At 44.3% G+C, this 16,574-nt stretch overlaps 2 protein-coding genes across 7 annotated transcripts in view; one reads left to right on the plus strand and one right to left on the minus strand.

The window, feature by feature from the left end:
• PTPRA (protein tyrosine phosphatase receptor type A) overlaps positions 1-16,574 on the plus strand; it is a 553,533-nt gene that overhangs the window by 387,459 nt on the left and 149,500 nt on the right. The window lies entirely within an intron of this gene.
• Positions 1-16,574, minus strand: part of SLC4A11 (solute carrier family 4 member 11) — a 134,258-nt gene that overhangs the window by 74,619 nt on the left and 43,065 nt on the right. For 2 of the 6 annotated variants that reach the window (XM_048943619.1, XM_048943622.1), the window contains exon 2: positions 3,688-3,738. The exons of 1 other annotated variant lie outside the window; for it this stretch is intronic. In XM_048943619.1, the coding sequence (XP_048799576.1) occupies positions 3,688-3,738 (51 nt within the window). Of the gene's footprint in view, positions 1-3,687; positions 3,739-13,786; positions 14,033-16,033; positions 16,396-16,574 lie in introns of those variants that run through there. 3 more of the 6 variants (XM_048943617.1, XM_048943618.1, XM_048943623.1) reach the window with 3 other exon arrangements.

Raw genomic sequence — 16,574 nt, forward strand, 5'->3', positions numbered from 1 at the left:
CTCCATTCCCTCTACAGGTAGAGACTGATAGACAGAAGATCTGGGGAAGTGTTGATGATATTTCTTGGCTCCAGAGCAACTATTAGGATCCCAACAAGAACAGGTTTGTGGTCTTTTGTAGTAATGACCCCATGCTATGTAGATGTCAACCCATCGCTTAAGCTTCCAGCCTGCTTCAAGATGACACATGGAACCAAAATTTCCTCAGGTAAGATTAAAACAAGGTAGTGGCTAGCAGGTGAGTCACTAGACAAAAAAATCCCACATCTTCCACATAATAAATACTTCCACTACTGGCCAGCCATAATTTCTCACTTCCCCACTTCCAACCTTATTTCAAGCCTGTCTTTTGTCATGAAGAGCCAGATGGAAGTATAAACTTTCCCCTGCCTCCTCAGTAATAATTCATAACAGAACTGAAAGAACAGATCTGCTACAGAAAACACCCAGGCACTTTTGAATTAATTCCAGTATTGTATTTTGCAGCCAGATTTCTAGGAAATGTTGTGAATAATCCAAGTAATTCAGTGGGGCTTTATTTTTTATTTAATTTTTTTCTTTAAAACACAGCAGCACGTGGAATTTCAGTTCTGCATCTGAACCCACAGAAATCAGGAATGTTTGTTTAATTCTATGCCTCCTGATAGACAGTTCTTAAAAAAAGAAAACACATCTGCAAGAGATCCTCTCAATCTCTCCATCCATAGGTAGCAGTAGCACATCTCCTACTCTTAAACACAACTTCTCATCGGGGGGAACCCTTTGCAAAAGGATTCGTTTCATGAAGGCATTTAGATTAATCTCTTAGTCTTGCAAACAATTCCAAAACAAAGACAAATCTTAAAAAAATACACAAATGCACTACACATACTGAACTAACTGCAAGCTGAAAAACAAAAACAAGTAGATAAAATATATCCAAACATCCCAAGCCAGACTGGGGCCCTTCAGCACAACTGCAATTTATTCTGCCAGCAAAACCAATTAATAAGTCAGAGGAGACCAAGCAGTGAGGGATTTGCTCGAGAAGACAAAAATTTATGCTGCAGTGACTGTTGAGCCAGCTTTAAAACAATGCAGCAATTCAGATATCCCCAGCACTACGCTGGGACTCCTTCCCTGGGATTTTGCACCAGAAAAAACTTTGGTTTCATATTTTAGAGAATGCTCATGTCAATTAAAAAGCTCATCACACACTGGCAGAACTTAATTGCTTGCAGCTAATACTGATGCCTTCAGAGCTAATCCACTCGTAGTGAACACTGGATGCTCACCCTCCCCATTCCCTCATTATCTGGGCACAGGAGGTCGATGGCCAAGAAACAAGACAGTGCAGGGTTTGACAAGTTATTCTCAAAACTGAAATGCAGCTCAGCATCTCTCATCAAGATTCCAATTATCTTTAAGTTTGGATTTGGTCTACAGTCATCTCATTAGTTACTTCAATTTGCCAAGAAAACTCATTTGAGAAAACAACCTGAAAAGTCAAGTGACTTAAATGCACAACCTGCATCAACACATTACCACAGCGTGCCAGATTTTTTGTTCTTTTTGTGTGAGAAAGGCTCAGTTCTACTCCATGCTCTTGTCTGAAAACAGATTTTCAGCAAGACGCTGCTGTCAGAAGACAGCTACTAAATGTGATGAAACATGACTCAAAAGCAGAACATGGCCAACAATACCACCATACCTGCTGTCACACCGTGCTCTCCATCATCAGAAGCTTCTAACTGGGTAGATATGAAATTATTTCCTCATTTTTCCTCTTAACATTGCCACTGCAGAGCAGCTTTCCATTTGGTTCCTCTAGCAGTAGCTGAAAACTGGAGGACGCCATAAACCTGCAATTTGTCCCCAAACACATGGGCTCCCTTTGATCATCATTCCAGACTATTTTTTTAAAACAACAAAGAAGTTCATATGCTTAACACATACCAGGAGACCATAAAAACCCCCCTGAGCTTTCAGAATAGCCATATATCAGCATCCATTCTATGGAAATTCCTTCCTGGGCTTTCCTCAGCTCCTCACTATCTAATGAAGAGAGCTACAAATTACTAAATACCACACTAAGTTCCTATCCAGGGGTGTGTTACAGAACACTGTGTTGGTGCCACAGCAGCCATTACCCTTGCTACAACACCTTAGAAGCTGAAATTTCAATTTCAGCTTATGTCTTAACATTGCTGCAGTTGTTGTTTAGAAGACGAGTAAGAAACATTCGCTGGAAAGATAATCTTTGAATAGTGCCTAAGATTTGCCCTGGAACAAAAACATCCTTATTATAAAATATACAAAAAAAACCCACATGTATACACAAGATCTCATGAGGAGATAAAGAGAAATATCAGCAGCACAAAGAGAAAGTATTAAGAGATTTTTTTCAATCATTGAGGGGGAAAAAAAGAAGTGCTAAGCAAACCAAAAGGAAGAGTTGGTTTTGTTTTTGTTTTCTAGTCGTATGTTTTTTGCAGCTTGGGGTTTTTGGTTTTAAAAGAAAAAAAAAAAAAGCTTAATTTTTCTGTTCTTTGAAACTTTCAGGGTGGGGCAAAGAGCATATGTTGGTCTGAATGCCAAAAGAGGCTGAGCTAAACAAGTGGTGCCAAGAAGCAGCTTAATGATGACAGTTTCCAAACAAGCTGCTTTGCACCAGGTTCAGGTTGGATATTAGGAAATGTTTCCTCTCCAAAAGAGTGGTCAGGCACTGGCACAGCTGCCCAGGGAGTGGTGGGGTCACCATCCATGGAGGTGTTTCAGAATCATGCAGACATGGCACTGAGGGATGTGGTTAGGAGCACAGTGGGATGGGTTGGTGCTGGAGATCTTAGAGGCCTCTAGCAGCCTTAGTAATTGCATGGACACAGCCACCTTTCTGCAACCTGTGTTCTCTGTTCCCTGCACCAAGACAGATGAGCCTTCTGACATCTATATGCATCTGCAGGCCTCAGTAACAAGAGTATTTCAGTCCTTTGGCTTTCATCATTAGGAAATCCTGAATGCTTTGAGTACTACTTCTAAGGGCAAGAAATCCCATGCCTTCAGAGGGCACATGCCACTGGGACTGGCCTTGGGTTGGTACCTCAAAGCAATCTCTCCTTAACAGCATTTCCCCAAAACCACAAGTTGGAACTTCACTGCACTTCAACTTCAGCTGTACGCAGTTTCTGCCCTTCATCATTATAATGCCTTTTAGAGCTCAGCCACCTTTGCTAAGGCAAATGATACAAGCTTACAAATGCCTCAACTTAATGCCAGTTCAAAGAAAAATCCTTGAGAGTATTCTGCACTGAAACATGCATTTGCTGAGACTCTCATGTTTGATGCTCTTGGTAGAATGTCTCCAAAGGGATCTGACACTTCTGCTGCTTCTCCACTCCAAGAAGATTGAAATAAATACACTCACCAGACTGCAATACACGAAGCCATCCTAAAAGGACTGGGAAAACAAAGCCACCCTGAATAGTCAGTGCTGACAGCATGAAGGTGATCATTTACTAATTTGAATATCTAAAACATCTACAGGATATAAAAATGCAGAGTCTGCTTCCAGTTCTAGATTACACAATCACCATGCAAGCCTGCATTCACATCCTCCTTAAGCTACACATTTCGTATCAGCTGTTTCAAGTTCTTTGCTCTCCTTTCAATACAGTGATACAGCACATAAGTAAGTCAAATAATACTTGCCACTCTCTTCAAAGAAGTATCCATTCCTTGACATCGCTGCTGGTGGAGATTCTAAAAAGGGGGGGGAGAAAAAAGGAAGCACATGAATCATCGAGATGCTGGACGTTTTCACTCCGTTGCTATGTTCCATTGTAAGCCCAAATTACAGCCCCAAAATACCAAGGGCAGAGACTTCCCTCAATGTGGCAACTTTAGCCTTTTGTTTACTGACTTCAGCATTTACCTGAATAACTCACGCAATTGCAATTACTGCATGAAAACAGTTAGGCAGTCTCAGACAACCTGGGCTGGAAGCACAAAATAGCAAGATTGAAGATCAGGACAAGCCTGACTGTATCAGAATGATCTATTGAATCTGAACAAATGCATACACAAATAGATGCTAATTATCCACGAGGCTCCTTTTTAAAAAACACAAGGCATAATCAAGTCCAGTCCATATCCCATATCCCAATAAAGAGAACCAGTTTAGTGTAGCAAGAAATTCAGATGAGAACATGATTTCCACATCTTATTCCACTGCTCCTAATCATTAGGACATCCCTAGAATAGCCCTTGGTACACAAGACAGGCACCAGAATTCTGCAACCTTTGCAGCCACCAACACTCGTACTGAAGTGGTCTTACAAGCACATCACGAATGGGAGATGACAGCAGCCAAGAGCAAATCCACACATAGCAGCAAGACAACCAAATCCTGGAAATTCATTTTAGAACACGTTCTGCTTATTAGCAAGTTAGTTATCTGCAATTACTGCTGGTAAATTGGGTGCCTAGCATGCACAGAGAAATTTCAACAGCATGGGAGCACCTGATATCAAGTCTGGTATCTCAACCCTGTCTGGTTGTTAGCAATGTTCAACAATTCAGACTGTCAGCTAGAAATACCAACTTTTCCCTACAGGTGCATGCTGTTTTATAACAAGTTAACAAAGCCCTTTGTTTCAAGCCTTATGAGTCAACTGAGCAGTCCCTTGCTAAGCAACTCCTAGATGCCACCTCATTGTATGTAGCTTCCCAGCCAAAATGCAATCAGAAAGAGGAATAGATCTGCTCCATCTTTCCCCACTTCATCAGGCTAATCAAACATTACCTACGCAAGCCTGAGATGAATTTGGGCCAACAAGGAAAGAGGTTTTGCCTGCTTTATTGTTCTACAGATTAGGTTTCCTGCTTTTCGTTTGAGGTATGAGACTATATTTCCCAGAGACCCTCTTTCTATCCCATAACTTTTGACTTACAGGTTACGTGCATGATTTTTTTTTTCCCCTTTCCCTTTATTGTCACATTTTCAAGCAACATAATTCATCCTGGTCCACTGGGAGCTTTTGTGCACCAGAAAGACCCAAGTCACACCACTGACAACAGCATCTTCCAACCCCACTGCTTGCTACAGCTCAGCATGGCTCAGAGCATACAGCATGAGCTGCACAGTTCCAGGAGAAACACCCTGATGGTCATTTAACATCACATACAAATCCAAGGGCAATTCAAATGTCTGGTTCAAGAGAGAAACACGATGTTCCAAGTTCACCCCAGAACAATGGGCTAGAGGAACAAATGCACCGTGGCCAAGGGGCACCCATTACATGAGTCAATTGTTTCCCTCCACCTGGAAGGGAAGGAGAAGATCCATCCAGGCTGATTAACATGCTAATGATCAAAGGAAAGTTTTTTTGTTTTTCTTTTTTTTAAGAGGCTCTTATTGTGTAATGATTGCATTTACGTATTTCAAAGAAACAAACAAAGTATGCCTAGGCAGATGGATTACCCAAGGAACGGAGGTCAGACTTCCCCCTGGGATAGTATATCAATTTCTCACGTCTATTAGGGCTTCTAAGGGAGCCTGAAGCAATGTGTTCATCCATCACTAGGCAGAATGAAACACTGCTTGCTCTTCCTTTAGCTGAACACACCCATTCCTATGGGTCAGATGACACCCAATGAGCAGGCTTTCAGAGTGGGACACCTTCTTTAGAAATGACTTCAACTGCAGCATTGCCTGGGTTGACACGGCCCCTTTACAGGAGTCTGTGATCAAGTGGCTTCCTGGATTCAGAAGAGTGAAGAGCAAGGTGTGGGATTACTGAGGGCAATGCCATTTCATTAGATGGAACTCATTCCTCCGAGTCACAAATGAGTGATAGTCCTCCAGGCAACGCTCTCAGGCAATTATTTTGAGGTGCTGTTTGTTCAGGTGAGTCATAAAACAGAGGTCTTAACCTTGTAATTAAAGATGCAATGGCACATTTAGGAAAAAAAATTGGGCGTTCACCCTACAGTGTCCTGCCCCATTAATTTGCCATCTTCCTATGTCACACTGCCCTACAGCACTGATGGTATTTGGTCTTCATAACAGTTGTGCCAGAGCCCTTTCGACAAGTTCCACAGAAGGAAGGGGTTACACATATTGACATCAAGAACAGTGTGGAACATGCCCAGGAGGCAAAAGGTGATAGGGGCATTTACACAAGTCCAGACACTTGCATGAAGCTATAGGACTAAATTAAATGTCAACATATTCACAGAAGTGGAGGAATGGTGAAAGTAGGAAGGGTGAATTGAGGACTACATTACCTGCATGTCAGAGTATCTAGAGACAACAAGATACACTCAACTTTTTAACCACATGGAATGAAGGAGGCATTTGGGAAGGAGGAATATCTTTCTATATACCAAGCTCCACACTTTGACCCGTCAAGCTGTTGGCACAAGCAAAGTAGTATGCCATAAAAAGCTATGCTAAGACCAAGGCCAGCTCCACTGTATTTAAGTAATTGCTCAGTAGCCATCAGAAAGGCAAACTGTATCAGCAAACTCCATATGCCTCTCCTTTCACAAGGCTTACAGGAATTTAATTTCAGAGGTCTCAGCTCCTTAGTCATGTTTTGCTCAAGACTGGAGCAATGGGTTTGAGCTGTCTAGAACTGACAGCAAGGCTGTTATCTTTTCAGTGAGGCACATACCCACGTCCTGACACACAGAACTGCATTTCCTCTCCCCATCTCAACTCCACTCCTTGAAATTAAATAAGCTCAACCAAGAGGCCGTTATGAAACACCACTGTAATCAATGTATTTGCTTTGCTGAGGATAGTCTGGCCAGGGACAAGTCTCCAAATACGTTAAAGATCAACATCACAGCGCCCCAGGGTTTGCCTGGAGTTGCAGAATTGTTTCCATGCAGTATAAATCAGAGCCTGCTCCTTTTCAGGCTGGAGGAACAGACCACCTGGGCAGCACTTTGTTATTGCAGGATGGGAGTTCTCTCCCTGCACCACTTCTATCAGATCCAAATCCATATTACTGTACTCCCAAGTCTTCCTTTAGATTTCAACAACTAAAATCCAAGCAAAACCATTTCAGCAAGACATAAGTCCAGTCTTCTGAGGACAAAGTTGGAATACATTACCCTGAAGGGATAAGGTACTCCATACAGCAAGTTCCCTCTCATCCAATACCTACAAGGACAATCACTCTTGAATTTCTTTTCCTATTCAAAGGTACAAGATGCCACCACCAATTATCTGCCAAAAAACGTGGAACTCTTCTGATAACTTTGCTGTTTTTAAGAGAGTTTACTCCAACAGCAACATTTCTACTGCCAGCCCACCTAATTCCTGCCAAGGATGTCTATTAAATATGACCCAGTTGCACAGGCATCAAGACGCCACAGTCACTTCTTCAAAGATAAGCTTCTGACTAGTACCTCATCTCTTTAAGAGCACTGAATTCAAAGGCAAAATAATTGAAGTGCTGCAAAGTGGAAAACAAGGCTTATTTCTCTAAACTCAGGGATACAAGCTTAGATTTCAAAAGCAAGCCACTGCCCTTTGACTTGAAACCATTGCAGTGACTCAGAGGCACTGAGGGGGAGATGAAGTTCACAGCACTTCTAACAGGTAGGACATTGAGTTTGATGTAGCATGAGGTGCTTGTTCTTCAGATTAAGATGATCCACAGGGGGAAGCATCAGCAAGAAGCGGGCATCCTTCCTGACTTCCTGCATTCTTACCATTTTTACATTTGCATTTAACAACAAATACAGACAAAGCCCTACCGTGCCATCTCCCATTATTAAATTCCTGCAGGAGATGCTTCTCAGATCTCTTAATAACCCATTTTAAGTCTCCTGTTTTAAGGTTAGTAATAAGCTCTCTTAAGCCTTGCAATATTAGTGGATTACAAATAAAAACACATTCTCTGGATACTTTGATAACTCAATTAAAATGTTCTGCTGCTGGCATCTTCCAAGTAAACAGCTCTCTGCAGCTCAAGCCTCGTATTGAAGCAAAAGGCAGCTCTAACAAGTTTATAGCATGGGTATTCCTACAAATGGTACTACAGCCTTCGTGACCTCCTATATCCCACTTCCTACCACTTGCAACTGATCAAAACATCCACCTGTCTTACAGAGAATTAAAGAAGTGCAGATCATTTGAACAGACTTGTAACTTCTTGTTCAAGCGCTCAGCTTGAAATTCCCAGCTCTCATATTAAACAACACTGAATATACCAGATAGCACTGGTTATCTGGAAACAGGTGCTCTGTCCATAGGACACACAGTGTTTCAGCTTTGAAGCAAGGTTTTAGGCCACTTCCATTTGAGTTCCATGAACATGTTTGTCAGTGCTAAAAGCATCCATCCCTACCATCATAGGGTCATTAAGGTTGGAAAAGACCTCTAAGCTCATCAAGCCTAACCCCAACACACCCCCACTGACCACGTCCCTCAGTGCCACATCTCCAGTTCTTGAACTCACAGAATGGCCAAGGTTGGAAGGGACCTCAAGGATCATCAAGCTCCAACCTCCTGCCACAGGCAGGCCACCAACCTCCACATTTCATACCAGCCCAGGCTGCCCAGGGCACCATCCAACCTGGCCTTGAACACCTCCAGGGATGGACGGGGCATCCACAGCCTCTCTGGGCAGCTGTTCCAGCACCTTACCAGTCTCACAGAAAAGAACTTCCCCCTGACATTCAACCTAAATCTTCCCTCCCTCAATTTCAAACTATTTCCCCTTAGGACAGCGATTGCCCCCATTTCCTCCAAGGACAGCAATGTACCTGACCACTCTGAGAAGAAATGTTTCCCAATACCCAATCTGAATCCCCTCTCCCAACTTCATCATGAGACACATCATTCCTATGCAGTGAGGTAACTTGGAGTTGGTTGCCCTACTTCATGCTGACATCTAGAGCAAGGCCTGCTTTAGTCAGGACCATGGTGCCATTCAAAGCTTAGACCAGACAAGAAAAAGATTTCCCTACCCTGGATTCCACTAAACCACTTATTTTAATATTAATTGCAAGCTCAATCATCATTCTTTGATTCTCCCCACGCCTCCATATACTAAAAATCACAGAACAAGGGACTGCAGCTGCACAGGTGAAAAGAGAGCTGCACCATCATCTATGTGATTGGGGAAGAAGATAAATAATTTGTTTCACATGCCCACTAAATCATATTACTTCCCTCCTCCACCTGAAGTCTGTAGAAAAATCAAAGAGAGGTGTAAGAAAAAAAAAAAAAGAAAAAATCCCAAGAGAAACCTACAGATTTTTAAAAAAGGATTATTTGGAGCATTGAGTGAAAGGAGCCTGCAGTTGGAAGTCTGAAAAATCTCCGTATGCAGCAAGAGCTCAACAGCAGCCAGGGGAAGGAAGCTTCAAACCTCTTTCATAACAACTGCATCACCACAGAGGAATAGAAAACAAGCTCAACAGGCTGCAAGTCTGATCACACCGACCCACTGATCAAGTTCAAAGGGTATCAATATTGCAGGATCTTCCTGCGTAGCATTGCTCATGCCTACAAAATAAGATTCGGTAATTTTCATGGAAGAACCAAGCAGGAAGGTCTCCTGGTGTAAACACCTGCTGCAAGCTATTTAAAGCCATTCAAGTCGGCAAGAATGAATGGACAGCAGCATGTGAGAAGCTGTTTTGCCTCAAGTTACCACTTCTCATTGCCGTCTACACAATTAAGGAGTTGATCTATTCCCACTTCAACTGGAGAACGCTGGTGGGAACCATCTCTTACTGGCAGTCGGAGATGAAGTGTGATCGTATGCTGCTGTTCTGGGCAATAATGATCAACACACAGGACAAAAGCTTAAAGATTTTACTCATTTTCTCACCACCTAAGAGGTGTGCCCAAAAAAAGCCAGAAAAACACACAAGAACTGATCACCCTGATTAAGGGAGGGTAATGTAAGCAAAATAACATGTGTTAATACTTGGCCAAGAACGTAGCTGGTAAGCACAGCACACGAGCACCACTGCCTGTGGCAATCCCAAACCTAGGTTTCTCCTCCTGAAAGCATTCCTTTGCATTAATAAAGGCAGAGGAAAACATGATAAAGTCATTACCAGTAAATATCAGCAAAATGGCCTTTTGCAATTCATTACATGGGCAGTATGAACACTTACCTCCTCCTAAGGACTTTCTTCCTTAAAGGGATAAAAGTCAAGATCAAATGATGACTTCTTTTTTTTTTGACTCTAGTTTTACAGCCTTGCTCCCTGTGCAAGCACCACACAGTGCCGAAGCCTATAAGCATCTCTTCCCAAGGGAAACATGAGAGGCATAAATCCTTTCACAATCATAGAATGGTCTGGATTGGAAAGGATCTCAAGGATCATCAAGCTCCAACTCCCACACTGCAGGCAAGGCCACCAACCTCCACATCTAATACTACACCAGGCTGCCCATCCAACCTGGCCTTCAACAGCTCCAAGGTGCATCCACAGCCTGTCTGGGCAGCCTGTTCCAGCACCTACTGCTCTCCTAGTAAAAATCCTTTACAAGACAAGCAAAGAAGCAAAAGGCTCCTGCTTGTCTTCTATTCATCTGAGTGCAACAGCCACTTTGACTAAAAGTCTTCCTAACACTGCTTTCTACAGAACTGTTTGAAGAGATGCTATCTTCTTTCAAGACCTTAACCAAATAGGTTTAGTACAACTGTGTGCAAACACCTACACCAAATCAATGTGGGAATTCCTGAAGATAATCCAGAAGGCAGTCATGACCCAAGGAGATTTTCATCTACTCCAACCCCCCTCTACCTTAGTAAGCTTTTAGAGAAGTGTCCAGAGCAGGCATGAAGGAAATAGTCCAACCTTATTGCCAATTCCTACTCCAGTTGAGAGACTCAGATCCACTGAGGCATCATCTTTGCTCTCCTTACACGTAGGCATGGCCACCCAACAGCACTCTTAAATATTTATATACATATAAATACTTTAAATACTCCTCTTACAACAAACCTGTGTAGATGCAGCATCCTCTTCCAACTCTTATCTCTAAAAAGAAGCAACCCCAAAGGATTTGCCCTGCTTCTTTGCTTCCCAGATAGGTTACAAAGCCCCATATTATTATTTATTATTTATTTTACACCACGGTCTGGGTTACCTGAACCTAAACTCTAAAACTCCTCGAGAAAGCTCAATTTTGTTGGGTTTTGGAAGACACAGCAACAACAGTCTGACATCTCCTAGGGCAACCCATGGTGCACTGGATTCACTTGGGTCCAGCTAAAGTATTCACCACAGTATGACCACTCTAGGATGCCAGTACAGCAATTTTATGGCTCCACAGTTCAGGAAGCATTAAAGCATTTAATCTGGGCCCATACATGAGGAGCTGGATATTCTTCTGATGCAGGGAAAGCAGTGCAAAGAGACCTTAAATCATGCGATGGTCACTCCAGCAAACAAAAAACCCTAGGACTCATTTTCACAGTCGCTAGCTGTAAAAATAGAGAAACATCACACTGAAAGAATAGAGCAGGAAGCATCCTCCTGCCTGCTCATCACTCCCAGGCAAACACCCACCCACACACAGGCTCAGGGATCAGACGAGCCTGCTTTCAAAGCATTTTCCTTACTGCATTGAGTAATTCCCCCTCCCCTTCATCCCTTTCCCCAGCTTCCTCCAGAACACCCATTGCAATAAAACTACCTAATGAAAAATAGTAGTTGTCACTGTCGCAGCTGGCAAGACCTCCTCTCCCCCAAAAAATACGCATGCAGAAAGCTGGCAGCAGGCTGGCCAGGTTGACTCATCACAATTGAGCTCACCCCAAGCAATTAACATCCAAGGGTGCCTCCCAGAGGTGAGGAGGCAAACACTGGGAAATAAGAGCAGTGCAGCTGCTTTGCTCTTCCTCCTTGGACAGGTTTCTTGGCCATCATCTCACAGGTGACCAAAGCAAGCCACGGAGCTGGGGGACAACAGCACTTTGGGATTTGGCTGACAAATGAACAATTTGGGTCATTAGTTTTATTTAACTCCCAGGTTTTGTTGGGACCTCTAAAAATGTGATTTAAGACTTGTAAGGATTTCTTCCATGAGTGCTACCTGGAGAGGAGTGAAAGCAAATACCTCCAGAGATCCCACAAGCTGGCAAAGACCCAAGGACCAACCAGCAGAAGCTTTCCAGTAGACCTTTCCTGAACACTTAAATAATTTAGAAAGCTTTAACTCTTACTGACAGCTTTTCAGATGGCTCTTTTCACTTGCAAGGCCCTATCAAAAAAAATCTCATAGCTCCCATCGAAAGAGATAAGGCTACAACCCCAAATCTTGGTCAGGACTGGATATGGGTTGAAAAAGGGTGGTTTTAAAAGGTGACTGTTGTGTTTTTGGTTGAAATCCTTCCCCACACTTGAAGGTCTTTCAGAGGCCATCTGTGCTGCTGCGTAAAACATGCCAACATGGTTTAAGTCAGTAGAAATTCCACCTGCTTGGGGCTTAAAGGAGTAGAGCTGCTCCCTGCAATGGTTCAGCTGGATTAAATGCTGTAAAAATTAAGCTGCAAAGTGGAAATAAGGAACTACACACCTCAGGTTTGGGATTCTGGTGGAAGAAGTGTTCCAACAGCAGCAGTACACACTCTACCATTCCCCAGGACACCAGGACCATGTTTGGGAATGTAAAGTACATTACTACAAAGTTTTTATTGCCACTAAGCAGGAAAAATGTTGTTAAAGAGACAATTGTGGATGACCAAGCTTTGTGTCAAAGCTTATCCTGTACCTCTTCCCAAATCCACTGCCCAAAAAACCATCTGAATGGATCAGAAGCCCTGCTCTCATTCACACAAAACCAGAAGATTGAAACCAAGATCTATACTGAAAGCAAGAAGGGATGAAAGTAGAGCAGTGGTCAGCCAAATGATCACCAAGCACATCAAATTTTCAGCTGTGGAAAGATACCAGGAAATATTTTCAGTCAGGAAAGATACCTGAAAGGAAAGCATCCCCCAGTATTAAAAACAGCCGAAAGGAAAAAGCAAAGGCAGGCAGCTGATTCCTTCAGCCTCAGCCCTCCCCACAGAAGTGATTTCATATCCCAACAGGCTCGACTGGATGGCACGAGCAACACCATAGCATTTCGATATCCAGGAGCCACTAAACAGCAAACAACAGTGACAAGAACAACAACGTGGGCAAGGGGAGAGCCAGCAGCTCCACATCAGTTCTTGCCATCCATCATCAACCCAAAATAAAAATGCTTTGGTCCAGTGATGAAATAATTACCAACTGACAACACATGTCAGAGTGTTTATCAGTAGGACACTGTTTATGGTTCGTCTGCATGGCTTCCATGGCTACAGCATCAGGAACGATGCTTGCTAGCATTTTACATCACACGCATGCATTTTGTTTTCACTCAGCACTGCACTTTCCCCACGTGAAACACATCAGTATGTAAAGCCTTCTCCTGCAAGCTGGGAGGATATTTCAGCATTAATTTGAGAGGAAAAAAAATAAAAGAACAGGCAAGACATGCATAAGGAGATGAGCACAAGGTACCTTGAAACTAAACCCAACCCCTGAAAGGCAGCACTCTGGCTAAAGTAAACTGAATTCAGGAGGTACACTCCATCCTTAAACACAGCACAGACATCCAGCACAGCAATAGACAGCATCACCGAACAGCAGAGCCCACTGAAAATCCATCAAGCACTGCCTTACTTTAGTGAATTAAATAATTCAAGAGCTGGCAGAGCTGCCTTTCTGGATTTCCTGTTTGAACGCATCACCCGGCATCAGCAGCGTTCCAGTATTGTTGCTTCAGACCACAACTTACCTGCGCTACTTCTTCAGTAGAGATGCTGCTCCCATCCAAAGAGCCTCCGCTCCTCTCCTGGCTGCTCTGAGCCAATTCACCCAATCCCCAGTGCCACTTGCTCAGGTGGCCGAGGCAGCAATGGCTTGTGTTTTTTCAGTGCCTCCAATATTAATCCAGCCAGAGCATCTTTCTCTCTCACTTCCAATTGGTGAGCGGCAGATGGGTGGAGTGAGAGCGTGACCCATTAGCTCCCAGCTGGGCACCTCCAGCCCAGCACCCAAACCCAATGCCGGACAAAGGATGCCAGCAAGCTGCTAACTTCACACCAAGATGGGATTCCTGTTTTCTCCTCCAGCCCCCACCCAAGATCCAGAGATTTTCCCCTCTGGGAGCAAAGCAGAAAAACAGATTAAAGCAACCCTGCACTTGGGAGCCGGAGCTTTTTGCTGGATGCTATGCAGAGAAAGCTCATGTGCCTCCTTAAAGAAAAAGGCTTTGTGGCAGCCAGGCTCAGCCAGAAGTGAGATGCTGTACCTTAGGAGAGAAGTGCAGGGAAAACAAGAGGATGCAAAGATGCAAAAGGAAGAGAGGGGAGAAAAGCTGCTGCCGAGAAGTGGATATAGCGAATCTCTTAAAGACATCGCTGCTCTACTCTGACTGCACAGCTGCCTCCAGTGTCTTTTTCCCAGCACAGGCAACAGCAGCACAAGGGTTAACGCAGGCATTCAGCAGCAAACCAGGAGCCTTTGTAAGGGAATGGGAAACAGAGCACTAAGTCCGGGCTGTTACAACAAGTTGCAGAAAACAGAGCTGAAGAGAGCTCACCTCATCCAAGGAGGTTTATCACCCAGTCCGATAGCCCAGCACTTTGCTAAGCAGCACCCACAAAGCTTTGGGGGGGGAGGGAGGAGGGTGAAGATGCCACATCCTCTCCCCCACACTCCAGCCCGTTCTATTCCTACCGCTTTACTTCCCGTACAATGCAAGATTCTCATTACAGCAAGGCAAGTCTCCCCCAGCTGGATGCTTACAGCCCAGAGTAGCGACCTATTCCAGCCAAGAAGAATGAAGGAAGAATAAAACAGCTCCCCAAAACAGCATCAGGTCAGCCTCCCAAAAGGCAGAAAGCTACGGAAGAGACAAGCAGCAAGTTCTCCAAACACCAGGTACTGCCATCTCCGAGTCCCTTCGATCACAGCAATCCAAGTTGCTGTAACAGTCCCTCAGCAGTCATTATTTACCAGGAGGCAGCCAACACTTTCCACGCACAGGGAGGTGGGGGAAAGGCATTGCTTTTAGCAGAGGGATTTCAGAGCCACACTGCCCATCCTCACTCCTCCTGCTACAGGCTTGCTTCCGCTGCATGAAACCACAGCTCATGTTTTTAAACACCTCCCACGCATTCTCCCTGCTGAGACTGCTCAGCTGCTTTTCTCCATTTCTTTACATGCCACCTGACCAGCTTTGCCAGGTGAGGTGCATGGCTGCTGGCTCGTTAAGATGCAAAGCAAATTTGCTTTAAGGGTGGGAGATCTTTGGAGGTGCCCAGCAATGCGATCCAGGCAATGCAGCCTTAGAGCCATATCAAAGCTGCTCGGGACCTCATTTCACCAACTGCAATATCTCTCTTGAAAAAGTTTTTACAAAATACAAACCTTCAGGATGGGCACTTCAAGCAGTCTCAGCTCCTACAACAGGATTTACCATTTCCCCATATAGATGCCTTGCAATAACAGTGTTGACAGCTCTGAACCAAACTAACGCGCGTATAAGGAACTTCCCTGTAGTGCTGAAATCTGCAATAAAGGATCTTAATCACCTATCCCCACACTTGATAACTTTAATAACAGTTTAAGAGATAAAGCTGAAAGCAATGCAGCCCTAAAGGTGAAACAAGCCTGCTGAGCCTCCAGCAGGTATTTCAGGTTTCAGACACTGATGAATTCATATCAGTGAATGAGCAAGCTTGTAAGACAAAGGACTGCCAAAGAATGGTTTCTATTTTTATTTTTTCCATGCTGAGGTTGTTTATCAGCTCCCCTGGTTGAGGTACTCCAGCTGCTCCACGATGGAGGTGGCAGCAGCCAAGCAAGCATCACTAGGAGAGATCTAGAGGAGGGAGCACACCAACAACCCCACACCAGCACAGCCACCAACCCTCCGCGCATCACCTCCCTCTTCCATCCACCATCCAACTCCAACCATCTCAGCGCTCATCTCGGCTTCCCAATTCCACCCTCCTCGGTCCCCAGCCCACTCACATACCATCCACCGGCCCGCTCCATCTCTGTGGCACTAAGCGTTGAGGCCACGGTGCCAGGTCCTGTGAAGAGCCAGCACTCGCCCCAAACTGCCCATAGGGTGAGCGCAGGAAGGTAAGCTGGGGGTAGCAAAAAGAAGCCGGCTCCATGAGGACAGAGAAGAGAGGAGAGCCAGGTACGAAACAAACCGCGTCTGCCTTCACCTCCTTCAGCTGGTACTGTTGGGACATGCAGTCTCAGAGCCTTCTTCCCAACAAATCCCTTTCTCAAAAGGAATTAATGCAAAAGGAATAATAAAAGCCTCTTGAGAAGCCCTGTTCCTGCTGACACGGCCTCACGGAGAGCACTGGAAGGCTGCGTCTCCAGTCTGTATTTAAACGCGCCTCTCAGAAAGCAGAGATGCAGCACAGGAAGAGACAAATTCCAGCCCTGCGTCGGGCTGATAAGCCAGGTTTATAATATTCAAGAAGTATTGGCATTACTACAGTTCCTCCCTCCACCCCTCCCCAACGAGGATCTCGGGCAGTAGCTTGTTGTGCACAATA

Source organism: Lagopus muta, chromosome 4 (assembly GCF_023343835.1).
Source record: "Lagopus muta isolate bLagMut1 chromosome 4, bLagMut1 primary, whole genome shotgun sequence".
Taxonomy (NCBI): Eukaryota; Metazoa; Chordata; class Aves; order Galliformes; family Phasianidae; genus Lagopus; species Lagopus muta.